This window comes from Capsella rubella, unplaced genomic scaffold (genome assembly GCF_000375325.1).
Source record: "Capsella rubella cultivar Monte Gargano unplaced genomic scaffold, Caprub1_0 scaffold_5, whole genome shotgun sequence".
NCBI lineage: Eukaryota > Viridiplantae > Streptophyta > Magnoliopsida > Brassicales > Brassicaceae > Capsella > Capsella rubella.
Window position 1 is genome coordinate 7,048,500 of NW_006238919.1, and position 16,951 is coordinate 7,065,450.

The 16,951-nt window shown below is 30.7% G+C and overlaps 3 protein-coding genes across 4 annotated transcripts; all 3 read right to left on the minus strand.

Annotated features, from left to right (window-relative positions):
* Positions 1-1,192: 1,192 nt before the first annotated feature.
* Positions 1,193-3,970, minus strand: LOC17885679 (E3 ubiquitin-protein ligase SINA-like 7). The gene is made up of 3 exons (XM_006291644.2): positions 3,853-3,970; positions 2,225-2,837; positions 1,193-1,972 (listed from the first exon to the last, which is right to left on the minus strand). The coding sequence occupies exons 2-3, from the start codon at positions 2,831-2,833 to the stop codon at positions 1,310-1,312; spliced, it is 1,272 nt and encodes a 423-aa protein (XP_006291706.2). The 5' UTR covers positions 2,834-2,837; positions 3,853-3,970; the 3' UTR covers positions 1,193-1,309.
* A 237-nt stretch (positions 3,971-4,207) lies between these two features.
* On the minus strand, positions 4,208-5,049 carry LOC111830679. The gene is made up of 2 exons (XM_023783243.1): positions 4,736-5,049; positions 4,208-4,655 (listed from the first exon to the last, which is right to left on the minus strand). The coding sequence occupies exons 1-2, from the start codon at positions 5,037-5,039 to the stop codon at positions 4,396-4,398; spliced, it is 564 nt and encodes a 187-aa protein (XP_023639011.1). The 5' UTR covers positions 5,040-5,049; the 3' UTR covers positions 4,208-4,395.
* A 4,566-nt stretch (positions 5,050-9,615) lies between these two features.
* LOC17885587 (E3 ubiquitin-protein ligase SINA-like 10) lies at positions 9,616-15,634 on the minus strand. Of its 2 annotated transcripts, none has more exons than XM_006291358.2 (3): positions 15,192-15,634; positions 13,993-14,711; positions 9,616-9,684 (listed from the first exon to the last, which is right to left on the minus strand). In XM_006291358.2, the coding sequence occupies exons 1-2, from the start codon at positions 15,555-15,557 to the stop codon at positions 14,034-14,036; spliced, it is 1,044 nt and encodes a 347-aa protein (XP_006291420.1). In that variant the 5' UTR covers positions 15,558-15,634; the 3' UTR covers positions 9,616-9,684; positions 13,993-14,033. The 2 variants fall into 2 exon arrangements, with proteins under 2 accessions (XP_006291420.1, XP_023638338.1); XM_023782570.1 differs by having other exon boundaries at positions 9,665-9,690; positions 13,999-14,711.
* Positions 15,635-16,951: the final 1,317 nt, after the last annotated feature.

Here is a 16,951-nt window from a genome sequence, read left to right on the forward strand (position 1 = left end):
TTTCATTATATTAATATAGTATTACACATACAAAACTCTGGCCTTTTCAAATCCAACAAATATTAAATGCAATAAAAATATAAGTTTTATAGCAAATACACAAAAAAATATATAACACTGCCTTAATTGTATTAAGAGTTTAAAAAAAAGTCAATCAATTTATAATAAAAATCATAAAAAATATGAAAACATAAAATAATAAATTTTCTCATGGTCATGTACCACGGGGTAAATTCTCATATATATGTACAAAACCTGAAATATAAATACTGCAATTGATACATTATTCCCGCTGGACTTCGAATAATATGCTAAACCAACTCTAATTAGAACAGATTAAACTATAACCGATTAGAATTCTATATAAGAAAGACACGTTAAATGATGGACCCGTGGTGTACCACGGGGTAAAATCTAGTGTTATTTCAAAATCCATGTATTTTGATTTGACAAATAATAAGGATTCACAAATTCTATGTAGATTTACAAATCAATAAACCAACAATTACCCCTAAATTAGTTTTTGGCTTTTGATTCTAAAAAACCAAAAAAAAATGATTATACTAAAAGTAGATTTCTTTAAATTTAGGGAAACCAGATTTTGTGAGATTTTCCCAATTTCTTCATAATATCTAAAAACCATTTTTTCAGCTTTCTAACAATATTACGTGACTGTTTCTTAGGCATTGAATGGCAGCAGTTTTTAGAACAAATTTTGGGTTTTGATTCTAAAAAACTAAAAAAATTGCCATTCATGATTTTGCTAAACCCAGATTCCCTTAAATTTAGGAAAATCAGATTCTATGAGATTTTACCATTTCTTTCATAGAATCTAAAAACCATTTTTTCAGCTTTCTAACAAATTAGGTCACTTTTTCTTATTGATTATTATTATTATTATTTTTTTTGGTAAATTATATATTTTTTTTCTTTCAAATAAAAATCATAGAAGAACCAAAAACCAAGCAAATTATTATTCAAGATTTTGCAAAAACTAAAATCTACAGCAAAAATCAAAAACTAAAAAACCAAAAACCAAAAGCCAAAAAACAAAAACTAAAAGCTAAAACCACAAAACATTCATGGCAAATTGAGCTAAAATCCGATCCGAACCGAATTTTAATTTGGGTCTATTCCGTGAGATTTTTTGAAAACCGAATTTCATCTAAACCGAAAAACCCGACAAGCCAAGCCAAAGAAAATATAACGTTTAGATCTGATTTAGTTTATATTCATTAGGCCAGATCAGAACAAACATAGTACATAGACTGATATAGCTAGATCTTCAATAGAAAAAAATGGAAAGAACCTACTGAGAGAGAATAATAATCTTCATCTTCAACGATTCACCACTCAATAAAGAGTGAGGAACAAACAAAAAATTGTCTTGAGGGGTTTCAGAGCTCAGTTCAAGAACCATCTTCACTTCTGGTGACTTATAAGTAAGAGTGTGTCCATCCATTGAGTAGTAGAGACAATATGAGAGCTTCCCTAGTTCTGGAGCAGATGGTGCAATGCATCTAATAGCCACATGCACACCATGCGGCTCATTGAAGCATTGCAGTGCAAACAGTAGTCTCTTCTTTGATTCCATAAGAAAAAGAATCTTATCTGTAGCTATGTTCATCTGAACATCTACTGAACCACCGGATTCAAAGGACAGAGATTTGGATTCGTGACAGTGGATATCAACAAAGTGATTGTAGATGTCATTGTATGGTCCAGTGAAATAGCAGTCCGGTGCAGGGCAGGCACATTGAGAGAAACTGCATACCTTTTCATGAATTGATTTTTTACCATAAGACTCATTTTTGGTGCATCCAAACGTAGCATTTCGGCATGGGACAAAGACTGATTCGAGAACACTCTCCATCGCGCTGCAACGTTTGTGGCCAACCGGTGAATCACATGTATGGCACTTATTACTCAGTTGAGGACAGCAAGAGGAGCAAGCCAAGTGCCCATTATCACACTGAAATGCAATACAAATGAAAAAACAATTAATGAAGATAACATGAGTATGGGAAAGAAAAAACAGATTAGCATGCTAATCGCATTGTCGCAATAAATAAACCAAAATGAAAGCTTAGGAATATATCTGTTACTAATTAATATAGAAGAGATATTCATTGATAAAACATTTGATAGTTCATGACATATATACTCATCTTGCCAAGTTATACACACATTTCAATAGAGAGACTACAATTTAGGGAGAAGAAACCTGAAAGATAGGAATCGTCAGTGCCTGGGAGCAAATGGGACAATCAAGAATATCCAGACCTAGCAGCATCCCTGAGCGTGTCTCGCCCTCTGATGTGGAACTAGGTTGTATCATTATCGAGACATTGTTGCTCACTTCTTCTCTGTCGCAGGGGGATTCGCAAACTGAGGTGCTCTTCACGTGAGTAGATTTATGTCTGTGTCTGTTTTGTTCATCATTGCCTCCACTGTTACTTTCAGGCCTCAATGGACAATACAGTAGATGGCGCCTCAAATGTGATGTTCCATAAAGCCTTTCTATTATGTAAGTCCTACTACAGTGGATGCAACTACCCCTCTTTTTGCCATCTTCCCCAACTCCCACTGATACAAACTCTTTCCAGACATCAGATTTTAAGCGTTGGTTGGAATCAAAGATAGTTTGATCCGGTTGAATCTCACTTTCTAGTAGTACTTGAGGTTCTTCGACAGCCGAATCAAAGATAGTTTGATTTGGTTGACTCTCACTTTGTACTAGTACTTGAGTTTCTTCATCAACCTCCTCTTTTATTTCCATACGTTCATTCTCAGCATTAAGTGTTGCAATTAGTTCCTGTGACTGGAAATCCATTACTCTGCATAAACAGAAAACGAAAAACTATGAAATCGTTATCTGTTTAATGGCTATACAACAATGTAGAAGAAACTCAAATTCATAGATGCTTAAAGTGATTTGCTTCGTAGCATGATCCCATTCTCAGCAGAAGAGCAAACACAAAAAGAAGACTGCAGAAAAATTAAGTACTTATCATAACTGGAGGTAATCAAGACACAAGTACACAATTACAGAACAATCATGAATAACCCCAAATACATATTGTAAGAGATGAACATAGCCTAAGCAAAAGAAAAGTACACAACCACAGAACAATCATATAGATCAAAGTCAGATTTATTACAGAACAATGATAGATAAAAGGGGAAGAAGAATAAAAGAGAAAAGTTTGAATCTTTTACATACAACAATCGTTTTCATAGCCTCACAACTCTCAAAACAGATTAATCATAAATAATAACATACCAAAAGAGAAAAAGTTTGAATCTTTTTACATACAACAATCGTTTTTAGTGTCACAACTCACAAGTCATATTCACAACAAAGAATCAAGCAGATTAATTACAAAACAATCATAGACAATAACACATATACCAAATTAAAGAGCTAATGGGAAAACAAGAAAACAGAGAAAAGTTTAAACCTTTTAATATGCAACAATCGTTTTCATAGTGTCTCAACTCCTACCAGCAAAATCAGATTACTCACAGAAGAATCATATACCATAAAAAGCTAAGCAATTCAGATTTGATTAGAGAATGTAAAAGGAAACGAGCAAAAAGGATAAAGTTTCAACCTTTACATACAAAATCGTTATCAAAGTTAATTTACAAACTCGATCACAATCCATATTCACAGCAAAGAATCAAGCTGTGTTAAAGTCTCAAACAAATTAGTAGATCAAAACCATGTCATGCACACATACATTGCACTACATATATAAGTAGTCAAGAAATTAACATTATCTACAAGAAAAAAATTGGAGCTCTGTACAACCAAGAACTACGATGCAAAATCTATGTTTGAATTGGTACCGTTATATCACTTGAACAGAAGAAACGAGTAATGGGTTTTCTTCAGACTAAGCTGCAAGGCCAAAGAGTCAGAAGAATTGAGGAAGAGACGAGAGGAAGAAGGAGAGATTCATGGTTTTTTTTTGGACAAGACAACGTTACATCTTCTGGTCTAGGGCTTATGTATGGGACTAAAACTCAGCGTTTCAGTGAAGCAGACATGTGGTTAAAAACAAAACATGTGGTGTGTGGGGTAAAACCGTAAAAGTCAAAAAGTTATGGAATTTTGTGGTACGAGGAAGAAGTATCACAACAGAAGTACACTTCCTAGTAACATACGAAGTACATGTTCAAACATAAGTACATGTTTTTTTTCTTCTAAAGGATATTTATTAAACCAACGGCCTTACAAACCGGGTTAACCGGCAAACATAAATAACCGGTACCCACAAACTTTGTTTGAGCATATTTTCCAGCAAAATAACAACCAGAATCATCTCCACACATTATTACTGAACAAAGAAACTATTAAACCAAAAAAGAGATTAAGAATGCAATCTAACTTCAGTGGTTCTTCTTTCCACCACTGTATCTTTCCCAAGAACAAAAGCATAAAAGAAGTCGCCGGAAAACTAGCAACCACATGAGGTAAAGCTTCTGAACTCTTGTCATCAGTTGATAAGAGAGTAGACTTCGACAATTGAAACTTTGGCTTCCTAGAATGGCAAGACGGACCTCAAATGAGGTAATTGAAACCGTCAAGAACGCCGGGCCATTATAGTCGAACAAATCGACGAAAATACGGTTGAAAGGAGCCAAGCAACCTAGAACTCGCCCATATCAAGATTTTGATTCTTGTGGATGAGACTAAATCAGTTGCCCAATCGAAACACCAAACACTTACCTCGTTGTAGATGGTGGTGGAGCGGATCGAGATTAGGCCATGGGAAATTCCAGCTAGGAAAGGAAGAAGAAACTGAGATCAAAGTGTTTCCCCAATCAGTTCGGTGAAACAACAAAAACGGCAACGAAATAGCCGTGAGGAAAGCCGGATACACCGGACGGCGAGATAAGACAACAAGATAGAACAGCAAGACCGGACTACATATGAAATCATAAGCCGGCACGGCATGACCATAAACCCGATCGAAATCTTTTTCTCTGAAAAGTTTTTTAGAGAGAGAAGAGAGAAAGAAGTCGACCGACATAAGTACATGTTCAAACATATCATAATGGTCGGTCACAACTTTTTCTTCTATAATGAGCTTCAAACTATATATGTACATTTTCTTCTAAAAGTGGCTACGACTTTTTCTTCTATAATGATATTTCCTAAGTGATCGATTCATTATTTAGCAGAAAACGTTACCACCAATACTAGATCTTCAAATTATGTATGTACATTCCAAATAAACCTAAGAAATGTGATATATGAACCAAGCTTGTTCTCATGCCACGCAAATTCTCATTACGAGACAACAAATAGGAAGGAGAAGCAACATGAATATATGTATTGGGACTGTTCATTCAATCTCACTTCCTGCTTCACCCTAAATCTCGTTTTAGTAAGCTATTGGTTAAGTTTACCACTTTCAAATAATATTAGATTCAAATGCTAGATAGATTAACTGCTAGATTAGCCATTAATGCGCACGAGTTCTATGCAATATACTAGCTTCAAATCCAAGAACATGGATTGATATAAGATTAAAGGTCATACATAAGAGATAGGTATTTTCATGAAACCTTAATAAATAAATAAAATAAAAGACAAATAGCAAATGATAACACCATTTTATTCTTCCCCACTAGCTTCTTACTTACTTCAACTTGAAATTTTTTCGATCGTCCACATGTACACCAAGGTTTTGCATAGGACATTGACTTCTTTGGTAACCTTTTACTTGCGACAAACGAACTCATCAATACGAGTATAGCACAAGTAGGGCATTTGTTCATCAGTTTCTTATTGCATGTAGAGCAAACACACATGTCCAAAAGTAACACTAAAATGCAAAAGCAAAAAGGTTTCTGCTATTTAAATCTGTATATTGCTTTATAGTTCAACTGCTCATGAGAGTGGTCTTTCTAGAAAAAAATCAACCAAGAAGCGTAGACATATAATAGTTCAACATATGGATACGAGTTCTGGTGAAAACAAAGATAAGAAACGAAACCTTGTAGAAGAATCTAGTCAATACAACAGAGCGAGCAGAGTGAAGAGGTTCCTTATCAAGAAGCGTTGCGGAGTTGTTCTTACGGTCGTTCTCATCGTTTGAGGATTCACGAGATGAGTTTGATTTCCACTCGTTGGGGTTTGAATCCCATGCAGCCATTTCAATGAAATGTTATAACTTGTGAGGAGGCTCACTGGTACAATAAGCTTGGCTCCAATTTCCAAAACATTTTTGCATGCATGCGGTGGATTTAATATTAAAATCATTTAATGGGAAATTGCTACATAAATTGGGTGAAGATTTCCCAAGATTCTTTTTAAAAGTTAAAATATACTTTTGTTTTGTCTACTAATTTGACTAGATGTGTTCAATTTTAAATAAACAAAACAATTATATTCTAATGGGAAAAACATTTCTAATGGGAAACACATATTTTTCAAAAAGAGAAAAAACAAATCCAAAAATTGAAATGTGATTAAGATGATATTCCCTCTATTCTATTATGTACTCCCTTCGTTTTAAAATAAGTGTCCTTTTGTATTTTCATTGCAGATGTTTGGTGAATTTTTCAGCTTTATCCTTACTAATTTAATGTATTAACCAATAGAAAATATTATATAATGTATTAATAAAGGGTAAAACAGAAAATTTAATGGTTTTCTTAAATTGTGTGAAAAGCATAGAATGATATTATTTTGAAATGGAGGGAGTAAAAGTTTTTGACTAAAAACACTAAGTTTAAGAAACAATAAAAATATTATATCATTTAGTAAAATACAACCAATAGAAATAATACTGCAGAATTTAAACAGTCAAAATCATTTAATTAATATAACAAGTGCATTGAAATTTGAGAAAAATCTTATAAAATGGTACAGAGAAAAAAACCTTAAAATTTTCTAGTAAAAAAAAACCTTAAAAACCTTATAAAATAGGATAGAGGGAGTAATATTTTTCTTCACATAGTAATTGGTTCAGTTTGGTTAACGGTTAATTTTATTATGTTATTATGCTAAAAAGTGTATATAAAAACTCGGTTTGATTGTCGGTTTAGGTGTTTGGCTTGGTTCAAGATCTTTTCCTATGTAAATCTTAAGGCTAATGTTTCCTCTTGATAATGTTTCCCTTAACGGTTAATTGGGTTCTAATATTATGCTACATTTTTTTTTATAGAAACTAGGTTTGATTACCAGTTTGGGTAGCGGTTTTATGAATTAAATTTGAGAATAATTTTAGCAAAAATAAAAACGAAAAATTGATATGTGGCATCTCACTTAACAAAACATATACATGTGACATCTCACACATCTAAATTTGTATTTGTGGCATTTGTATCATCATGGCTTATCAACATCATGTCAGAATGTTGAATTCGGTAAAATTTGGTAGTTCATGTATGTAGACTAATGTAGTTTATTTGAAGAAAAAAAGACTTTATTCAGTTTGAAATTGGTATTGTACCAAATTTGGTTTAATATACATGTTAAAATATGGCATTTCCTATCCATTATAACACTGAAATGTAAAACGAATATGTTTTCCAAGTAAACTAGTATTGAAAGGAATAGAGAAAAATGTAGCAACTAAATTATTTTTTTCAGACTTTGTTGCTAAATATTAACTTACATAGTTTTTGTTTATATTGAAAATTAAATAAACTATATTTAACTCAAATTAATTTGGTTTAATTGAGTTTTAGTTTAATTTAGTTCACTTGGTTTTGGTTATATTTGGTTTGAATTAGATCAATTAGATTGTAAACCAAAAAGATGGTTTTAAAATCATAAGCTTCATATCTAAAATGAATAATAATGATTTCACATCAAAAATAAGTTTGGGTGTGCATCAAAAAGAAAAGAGAAAAAGAATAGTTGTGGACATCCTCTGTACATTTAATTAAACTGGACTTAGACTTTTATGGACGTGGGTCATATGTTGTGTGAGATTACACATAAGAAAATAATGTTTACATGAACAGGCATATGAGCAAAATCATGTCTAATTAGTAAACTATTTATTAGTTTCATTATTTATTAGCAAACTATCATATAGTAATGAACTAGATCATTATCTGTGTACTACAACAATGGGGAAAATATTAACGTCTTTTTACTAACTAGCTTTGAACTCCTAAAGTATTCAAGATTTCGATTGAGCCTTCTAGGTAACCAATTGTTACTCATCATATAATGTTGATATTATATATTTCAACTTTCATCTATACATTATAATTTATTGCATTATATAACTTAATACATTTCTTTAAACATTATAATTCAAGATTTCGATTGAGCCTTTTAGGTAACCAATTGTTATTTGTAATTTTAACCCTGTCTACTATAATTATTTAAAATATATTCATTTACAAAAAAATCAGTTAAAGTTATTTGTAATTTTAATGGTTAATATGTTAATCATTTCTCATATTGTGTAAAAATATAAATATAAACTATTTTAAAATATATAATTTTTTACAATATTTCAATAGGTTATTTTATTATATAAAAATTATGCATTTAAAATTTTTATGAAATTAAATATAAATATTCACAAACTGACTCGCTACTCAGTTAGAATTTTGGTTGAATATTATATTATTATGTGGGAATTTTCGACTCATAACAATTTTTAGATAAAATAAAACAATTTTTATACGTTTTAAAAAATTCAAATCATAATATATGCGAAAATATATATTTATTATTATAGAGATGATAAGATGAATTACTTGTTTCATAAAAATAATCATATAAAGACAAGAGGTGAAATATAATGATCAATGAAATAGTAAGTTAGATATCAAATCTTGTACAATGTTTGTTTTTGATTGGATATTCATTTTTAAAAAATGATAATAATGTATTACCTGTTATAAGAGAAATTAAAATGAGTTGTTAATTTGATAAAAATGGTATTGTACATTTTATACACTACCATTAAATACTTCTACCATTACAAAACAACAATGTTTTCGTTGTTCGTTTTGGATTTTATTAATCCTGCTACTTGTATTAAGAGAATTTTTGAGAATTACCCCTTTTGCTGTATCTCTTTTTAAAAATACCACTCTTTTCTATTCATTTTCAAAAATACCTCTTTTCAAATATGCAAAATACCCCTTTTGGTGTATCCCTTTTTAAAAATATCCCTCTTTTCTATTCATTTTCAAAAATACCCCTTTTCAAATATGAAAAATTATAAACTTTTATATGGTTGATAAGGTACATCAAGATCATCATTATTACTGGGAGACTAAATCCAAATATTTAGAAGGTTTTAAAAGGTTCTAAACGGCATTTATATGGTTTTTATAAGGTTTTTAAAAGGTTTACACAGTTTTTATAAGCTTTTTATATGATTTTTAAAAGGTATTTATACGGTACTTATGAAATGTATATATAAATTTACACACATGTAAAGATAATTTGTGCCTGTAAATATAAGTTTATACATATTTTTTTGATAAATTTCAAAATTTATTGTGACTTTTTGATAAAATTAGAAAGAGGGGTATTTTTAAAAAGTGGTATTGGAAAAGAGGTATTTTTGAAATTCCCCCTTGTATTAATGCGAATGTGACTAAACTGATTATGGTCCAACTTGGTATCTTAACCCGGTTCTTCCGGTTTGATGGCTATACTCTCAAAATCAAGTCATGTATCTTCAAATAATACACATTTATCTCGTGGTACACCACGGGTCCATCATTTAATATATTTGTTTGATTGATCATTTTCGTAGTTGGTTTATATAGTCTAATTTTATACGTGTTTATATCTTTTTAATTTTATATAATTTTATGATTTTGTATAATAAGTAGACTCATAGATATATGTGGTCAATCCGCGATACACTTCCCACAAAAAAAAAACTCGCGGTACACCGAGGGACGATTTGTTGTAAATAAAAATTTATATTTTAACTTAACCCGTAAAAAAAATTACTATAGAAAACCCGTAAGAAAAATATAATCATATTTATATAAACTCAAACCTGTTCAATCATATTTATTTACAATATTATTATATTTTAAAATATTTTTATAGTTAAAAGATTAATAGTATTTTAAATTTTTGTTGAGTTTAAATATTTTTAATATTTTAAATATTCTATAAAACTTAAATAAAATATTATAATTTTCAGCTTTTAAAAGTTTTAATATTTATCATATTTTAAACTTTTTTAAAGATTAAATTTTATAATATTTTAAACTTTTTAAAAGTTTTATTTTTCTTAAATAAATAACCGGATTAGACTGAATAATTTTTTTAATTTGGATACCTGAGAAATCAAAATTCATGTTCATTAGTAGTTGTGAACATATTAGAGCATGTCCAGTGGGCATTGCTAGATGGGTTGCTTATTAATATTGTGTGGTAAAAATAAATACAAAAAAAAAAGAGCCCATTATATCGAGCATCGTTTCTTCTCCGGGAAGCGGAAGCAACAATTAAGAAACGATACGTGTCAATGTTTAATTGGAAGTTGAGTAAATAAAAATAATAATTTTTTTCTTTATTTTTTTTCTTTTCTCTCGACAGATTTCTCTGTCCTCTCTCTCAAAATCGACGAAGCTGAAGAACACGAGGCTCCGATGATTGATCCGAACCCAGAAGATTCCGAAATCGACGCCTACTCCGGCAGTTTTCTAACCGTGGCACCAGATCAGAGATAGGAGACTAGACACACCCAAATACTTATTCTTCTTCTTATTCTTCCTATTTACATCTCCTTATAATGCTTGTTGATGGAGACACTTCATCGTTTCTTCCCTCCAAACCTCTAGTCTAAATATATAATAGGAGAGTTCTCTCCCTCTAAAGCTGTCCACATCAACATTTTTTCTAATTTTTGTGTCAAGCCCAACAAATCATCTAAACCCTTATATTTTGTTCATCATTCTATTTTCTTTCGGCCTGTTATTTTGTAAGTTAAGCCCCAACACTTTTACGGAAAATGGACTTTTTCATACCTGGACTATCTAGGTAAGTTAATTTCATATAGTTGACTTGTCATTGTGTTAGATCATACCTGGACTTATTGTAAATTTGAATTTAGTACCTCGAGATTTCATTTCGTGCTGAATAATACAAAAACGTGTTAAATATGTAACGCTGTTAACTCTCCGTCGATGTGGATTCGTATTTCTTCTTCATTAATATATATGTTTCGTATTTCTATTTATTAAAATAATATATAGTGTTTCATATTTCTTCTTCATTAATATTAATGATCATTCAACACTAGTGTTTCGTATTAATATATAGTGTTTCGTATATAGTGAAAAACACTATAATATGTTTCGTATTTCTATTTTGTATTTCCTCTTCATTAATATATAGTGTTTTGTATTTCTTCTTCATTAATATATAGTGTTTCGTATTTCTATATATTAAAATAATATAAAGTATAGTGTCTTGTATTTCTTCTTCATTAATATATAGTGTTTTTTATTTTTTTCGTCATTAATATATAGTGTTTCTATATATTAATGCGTTGTTCATTTATACCGATTAAGTGTTGATGGCCTAGCGGTTATGTAGTCAGTATCGTTTTGCCACGTCATCAAGCGATGGATTTACGTGTCATCTGACGTGGAATCCACATCGACGGAGAGTTAACAGCGTTACACATTTAACACGTTTTTGTATTATTCAGCATGAAATGAAATCTCCAGGTACTAAATTCAAATTTACAATAAGTCCACGTATGATCTAGCACAATGACAAGTCAACTATATGAAATTAACATACCTAGATAGTCCAGGTATGAAAAAGCCCATTCCACACTTTTACATCCAAATTGGGTTTTTGGCCTCTTCCATAATCCATGTTCATTTAGTGCATAATATGTTATTTATAATTAATAAAAATTAAAGATAAAGAAAAAAGAAATTTACATAATGTTAACATATAATTTATTTTCATGGTAATAAATAAATAATTAAAAATAAAATATGTAAAATAAATTAAATTTAAAATACTAAAACCAATACTATGAGAATTTTATTAGTAATAATAGTATGATTCAAACTCTAAACAATAACAAACTTTTAAATAATCATACTTTGGAATTTTAAATTTGGTAATGTGTTTTAAAATTTAAGTAAATTTTAAATGCATGGTAGAATAATACAATTTTTTTTTTAATTTTACTTTTATAATTTTAAAGAGGAAAAATAAATTTAAAGTGAAACATAAGTTCTAAAAAATATATTACATATTTTTTAATTATTAAATTTAAACTAAAAACAAAAGATTACTAAACTCAATTTAAAATACTCTAAGACGAAAATATTTGAAAGGTCACACTTTATGCCGTGAATTTCTATTAGGAATATAAAAATTATAAAAACATTATTATCCATATTCGAAAATAAAAAATAATTAATTATCATATTATTCATGAGTTTTACAATAAAATATAGATAAAGTGATATGTAAGCCGTAAACTGATATGTAAATTGTATAGCATATCTCAAAAAGAAAGTTTACTTATTCTCAAGTAGTATTATACCTTTCTAACATAATCTAAAAGAAAAACAAGTTTGATATCCCATGATTTAAATCAAATGCTTTTAACCCAAAATGGACTATTATTAATTAAGGAAGAAATTGTTATGATATGTCTTAAAAAGCAACTCACCCTTCAATATATATAGTATACTAGAGTTAATAGAAGGTAGAAATAAACTAGACGTCGAGAGGTAACGAGTGCATTATAGAGGATCACAAAAGAATTAGTAGTTAAAAGCGATTGAATATAAATGAATATAACTTAAAAAGATAATGTATATGACTAAATTTTGAAATATTTGAGATCTCATTTATTGTGTGAAATGAAGAAACTCAAGACATACTACTAGATTCAAATTCGGGCTTAACCGTTAGTTATAGAAATGAGATAAGATAGACAAATTCAGGACTTGGTCGAGAGTTCTCTTTTACCACATTGCACTTTTTCCGATGGATAAAGCAAGTTCGGTAAACCTACTCTAGCGACATGATATTATATATGTATCTTTACACTTAATGATGTATATGAGGCTTGGTAAATTTGTGTTATATATAGAGGTGTTATATTTGTATCAACATCTAATCATAAAGGATATCTACAATTAGGATCATGAGCTGGTTGTTGATGCAATTTACTCTTCTCGCAAATCTATTCAAGTAATTTTTGTTACCATGTAATAATATTAAAACATTTATTTGTCAAGAAAACACTATCGCCAACAATATATATGTTGTATATCGCTTAAAATTTTAGTTTAGTGTTTAATTATATAGCTTTTATCTTTTAAAATTTGAATGATTATAGTTGTGCTCACGGATTAATATTGATAGAAGAGGTTTTAAATTAAAATCCCGCGCGTTAAAGATTAATATTGATAGAAGAGGTTTTAAATTAAGTCCCCGCGCAACGCGCGGGTACACTATCTAGTGGAAATGTAGTTTTAAGTATAGTTGCTAATAAATTGATTTTATTAGTTTAATAATAAATATATTATTAGTTTAATTTTAAGTATCTTTCATGTGTTGCTCTGGTAATGATGGTCTTAGTACTATTTATAATGGTTTTGAACTATTATCTAAATTTTTTTACCTTATGTAAATGTTCTACATATATTTTTTCTTTTATCGTTTGAGTTATATACGTCCGTTTTCAAAAAATTAAATTGCAAAATGTGTGGAAAAAATTGTATTTTATTATAAATATATTTAATGTAATAATATAAATTAAAAACAAATAAGATTATATAAATATATTGGAGAGAGATTCGATTTATTAGAGAGAGACATTTTTGGAAATATTTTTGATGTAATAAATATTTGTTTCCAATTTTATGATTTGTTTGTGATTTAATTACAAAATTTACTTTTAAGTTTTGTTATTTATTCAATTAGCAAGGGTTTGATTATGCAAATATTATAAACCTAAATAGATTTTAGTACCAAAATGTACTTCAAAAATGTATATATAGATTTATATACACCTAAAAATGTGCATGACAAGTTTACACAATTAGGAATGAACAATGGCATTGGCATGGCCATGGCCGAGCAACATCTGCAAATTCAAGTTCTCATTACCAGACAACAAATAGGAAGGAATCAACATAAAACCATCTTCGGGATGTTCATTCTTCACTTTCTGAATGTTCTTCAACATGAATCCTTGCTTCAGTAAGTTATTAACAGTTATCTTCGCCAGACTGCATGAGAACTTACCCACTCCGGGTACCGAAGGTGCGATACAGCTAACACTGACATACACAGCGTACAAAGCCTTGAAAACTTGAACTACAATCATATGCCCATTGTTTTCTTCCTGTAGAATTGTGGTCTTCTCATTGAGGTCCAAGCTAATGGTTAAACGAGTGTTCCACTTGAACGGGATCATATCGTCTTTGTGTTCAGCACGGGCGTGGTTGTTGAGATACTTGTAATAGCCAGTGTAGTTACAGTTACGTATGGGGCAGGAACAAGGGGCGTAAACACAGAGCTTCTCGTGGCTATATCGGTTTCCGTAGGAAGTATTCTCTTTACACCCGTATTTGGCATTCGGACATGAGACTCTCGATGCTTCTATAACTTTCTCCATGGCTCTGCATCGAACGTAACCAATGGGTAATGTGCATGACGGACATCTGTTCCTCACTTTGGTGCAGCACAGAGAACAAGCCAAATGACCATTATCACACTGAACACAGAACCACATAGTTATTGCCAACGGTTCTATTAGCATAGTCCTATTTTCTCACGATAACACTCATCAACGGGAAATAAATATCAACAAGTAGTAAGAACACTAGCATCGGTGAAACTCTATGGCATAGAACCACATATTAGCTTATACGAGATACAATCACCATCTCACTGTGAAAACGTCCTGACCTGTAAGCGATTCAAATGGTTTCCAAGTTTGCAATTATACCTTTACTTCACCATTGAAGCAAAAGGGCTTATAGTGCTAGAGAACATTTTCTCAATTGCAGCAGAACTTGAATCAATAAGTCTTCATTATAATCTATCTCCTTAATCTACGCATGTAATGGCTCCTTTAACAATCAAATTTCACTTGTTTCCTCAATCTAACACAAGTTAAGGCTTCTCTATGTTCACAGTGATAACTCTAAACCTAAAAAAGGATTGTGAAATCAAAGTGGTTCAATAAGCAAACCTGAAAGATGGGAATCTTCAATGGTTCACAGCAAATAGGGCAATCAAGAACATCTGGATCCAACAACGTTACAGAAAGAGGCGAACTCTGACTATTTACGAATTTACCAAATCGTCTCTCCTCAATCACAGCTTCGCGATCGCTTTCATCGCTCGTGGATCCTCCTCGATCATCAGATTCCGTTCGCCTTCCTCGATTCTGTGTTTCTTCTTCGTCTTCTTCTTCACCGGAACTTCCGGGGTCCGAGCTCTCCACGTTTTCTTCATCTTCGTCGATTGAAGGAAGCCGTTGTCTTTTCCGGGATTGATGATTGTTGTTGCTTGGTCCTTCTCCGTCGTCTCCTCCGCAAACTGAAAATCTCGCCATCGCCGGATCGGAGGATTAAGTCAGATCTACGATTTTTCTGAAGAGAGATGATAGTTTTGGTCGAGATGTAAATTTGTGGTTTAGACTTTTGGGCATCAAAATTCATACCAAACCGAATTGAACCGGTTTTTGAGGAGAGGGCCTCAAGAGTACATTTTTTCATGCGTCCTTAAAAATCTTCTAAAAATTTAATTATTTTACAAATAGTTTATTTTTTTTCAAACAAATATGTTGATTGTTTTTTTAAAATTTAATTATAAAAAAACTTAAATTCGTCTCTTCTAATTTACAGTTACTTTTAATTATTTAAATTGAGAACCGTTATTCCATTCCATCGAGATGCTCTTATGATTAAATTTTAAAATGTGGCTTTTTCAGTTACTATATCTTTTTATACAGCTTAGCTAACAAACTATCATCTAAAATTTTTGGTTAAAATAAATTTAATAAAGATATAAAAATTGTACAATATTTTTTGTATACATCGAAATATATTTGTTAAATCTGACATCAATAATTTTGATAGGATGTAGCCTAAGGCAAATGCCCAATTCTTTAGTTAGTAAGCACAACTTTGGTTAATGATCAATTGGAGTTCCAGGCATGTGTTGCTTATTTTGTTATATTATTCAATCTTTCTTCACGAATGGTCTACGAGAGTTAAACCATATGGAAATCCGACGCTTGAACTGCGGAAGAGTGATAGAATATAGTATATGTAACTATTGTGAGAAAACTTTGCAACAGTTTTGTTATTAAAGCCTTATATTGATGAATTCTCTCAAGGGGAATTAATTTACTTTATTAACTTACATATTATTTTTATCAATAGTCTATACAAGTTTGTCATATCATTATGGAATATGATTGATCTTGTACTCTACCAAATGACGAAACACCAATCATGGGAGATACAAATCTAAGACAAAATTGGACATTTTTGCATACTTATTTGAGTGATAAAATATTTGAATGTTGAACATAAGTTTAAGGTAATTCTCCTAACCAACTGCTCAAAACTAGTACATTAATAAAACTTTAGATGCACAAATAAAAAGCAAATGCGACCCAACTTGCCATAGTTGGGCTAAAGCATAAGTGCATCATGATGTCCGAATCCGTTCTAACTTCTACCAAAAGTTATGTTATTACATACTAGTTTAGTGCACGTAACATTTTTGCATTGCTAATGTTAAAATTGGATTTAAATGACTTTTGTAATACATTGGGCCAAATTATATGTTGTTAGGCTCCTCAAATGGCCCGTTTTGAGCAGCCCATTGGCCTAAAGGAAATAGACTAAATTTCGAAAATTCTAAAAATGAAAGGAAATCAAACACGAACCCTAAAAGTTTGGGGGATTTTTGTTTTCAATTTGATCATCATCAGGATTC

Excerpts from the sequence above, each read along its gene's own strand:
- LOC17885587 (XM_006291358.2), bottom strand. The coding sequence starts at position 15,557 with ATGGCGAGATTTTCAGTTTGCGGAGGAGACGACGGAGAAGGACCAAGC. Across the intron at positions 14,712-15,191 it reads TGAAGATTCCCATCTTTCAG|TGTGATAATGGTCATTTGGC; the intron begins GTTTGCTTATTG and ends TTCTGTGTTCAG.
- LOC111830679 (XM_023783243.1), bottom strand. The coding sequence starts at position 5,039 with ATGTCGGTCGACTTCTTTCTCTCTTCTCTCTCTAAAAAACTTTTCAGA. Across the intron at positions 4,656-4,735 it reads CCACCACCATCTACAACGAG|GTTGCTTGGCTCCTTTCAAC; the intron begins GTAAGTGTTTGG and ends GGCGAGTTCTAG.
- LOC17885679 (XM_006291644.2), bottom strand. The coding sequence starts at position 2,833 with ATGGATTTCCAGTCACAGGAACTAATTGCAACACTTAATGCTGAGAAT. Across the intron at positions 1,973-2,224 it reads TGACGATTCCTATCTTTCAG|TGTGATAATGGGCACTTGGC; the intron begins GTTTCTTCTCCC and ends ATTGCATTTCAG.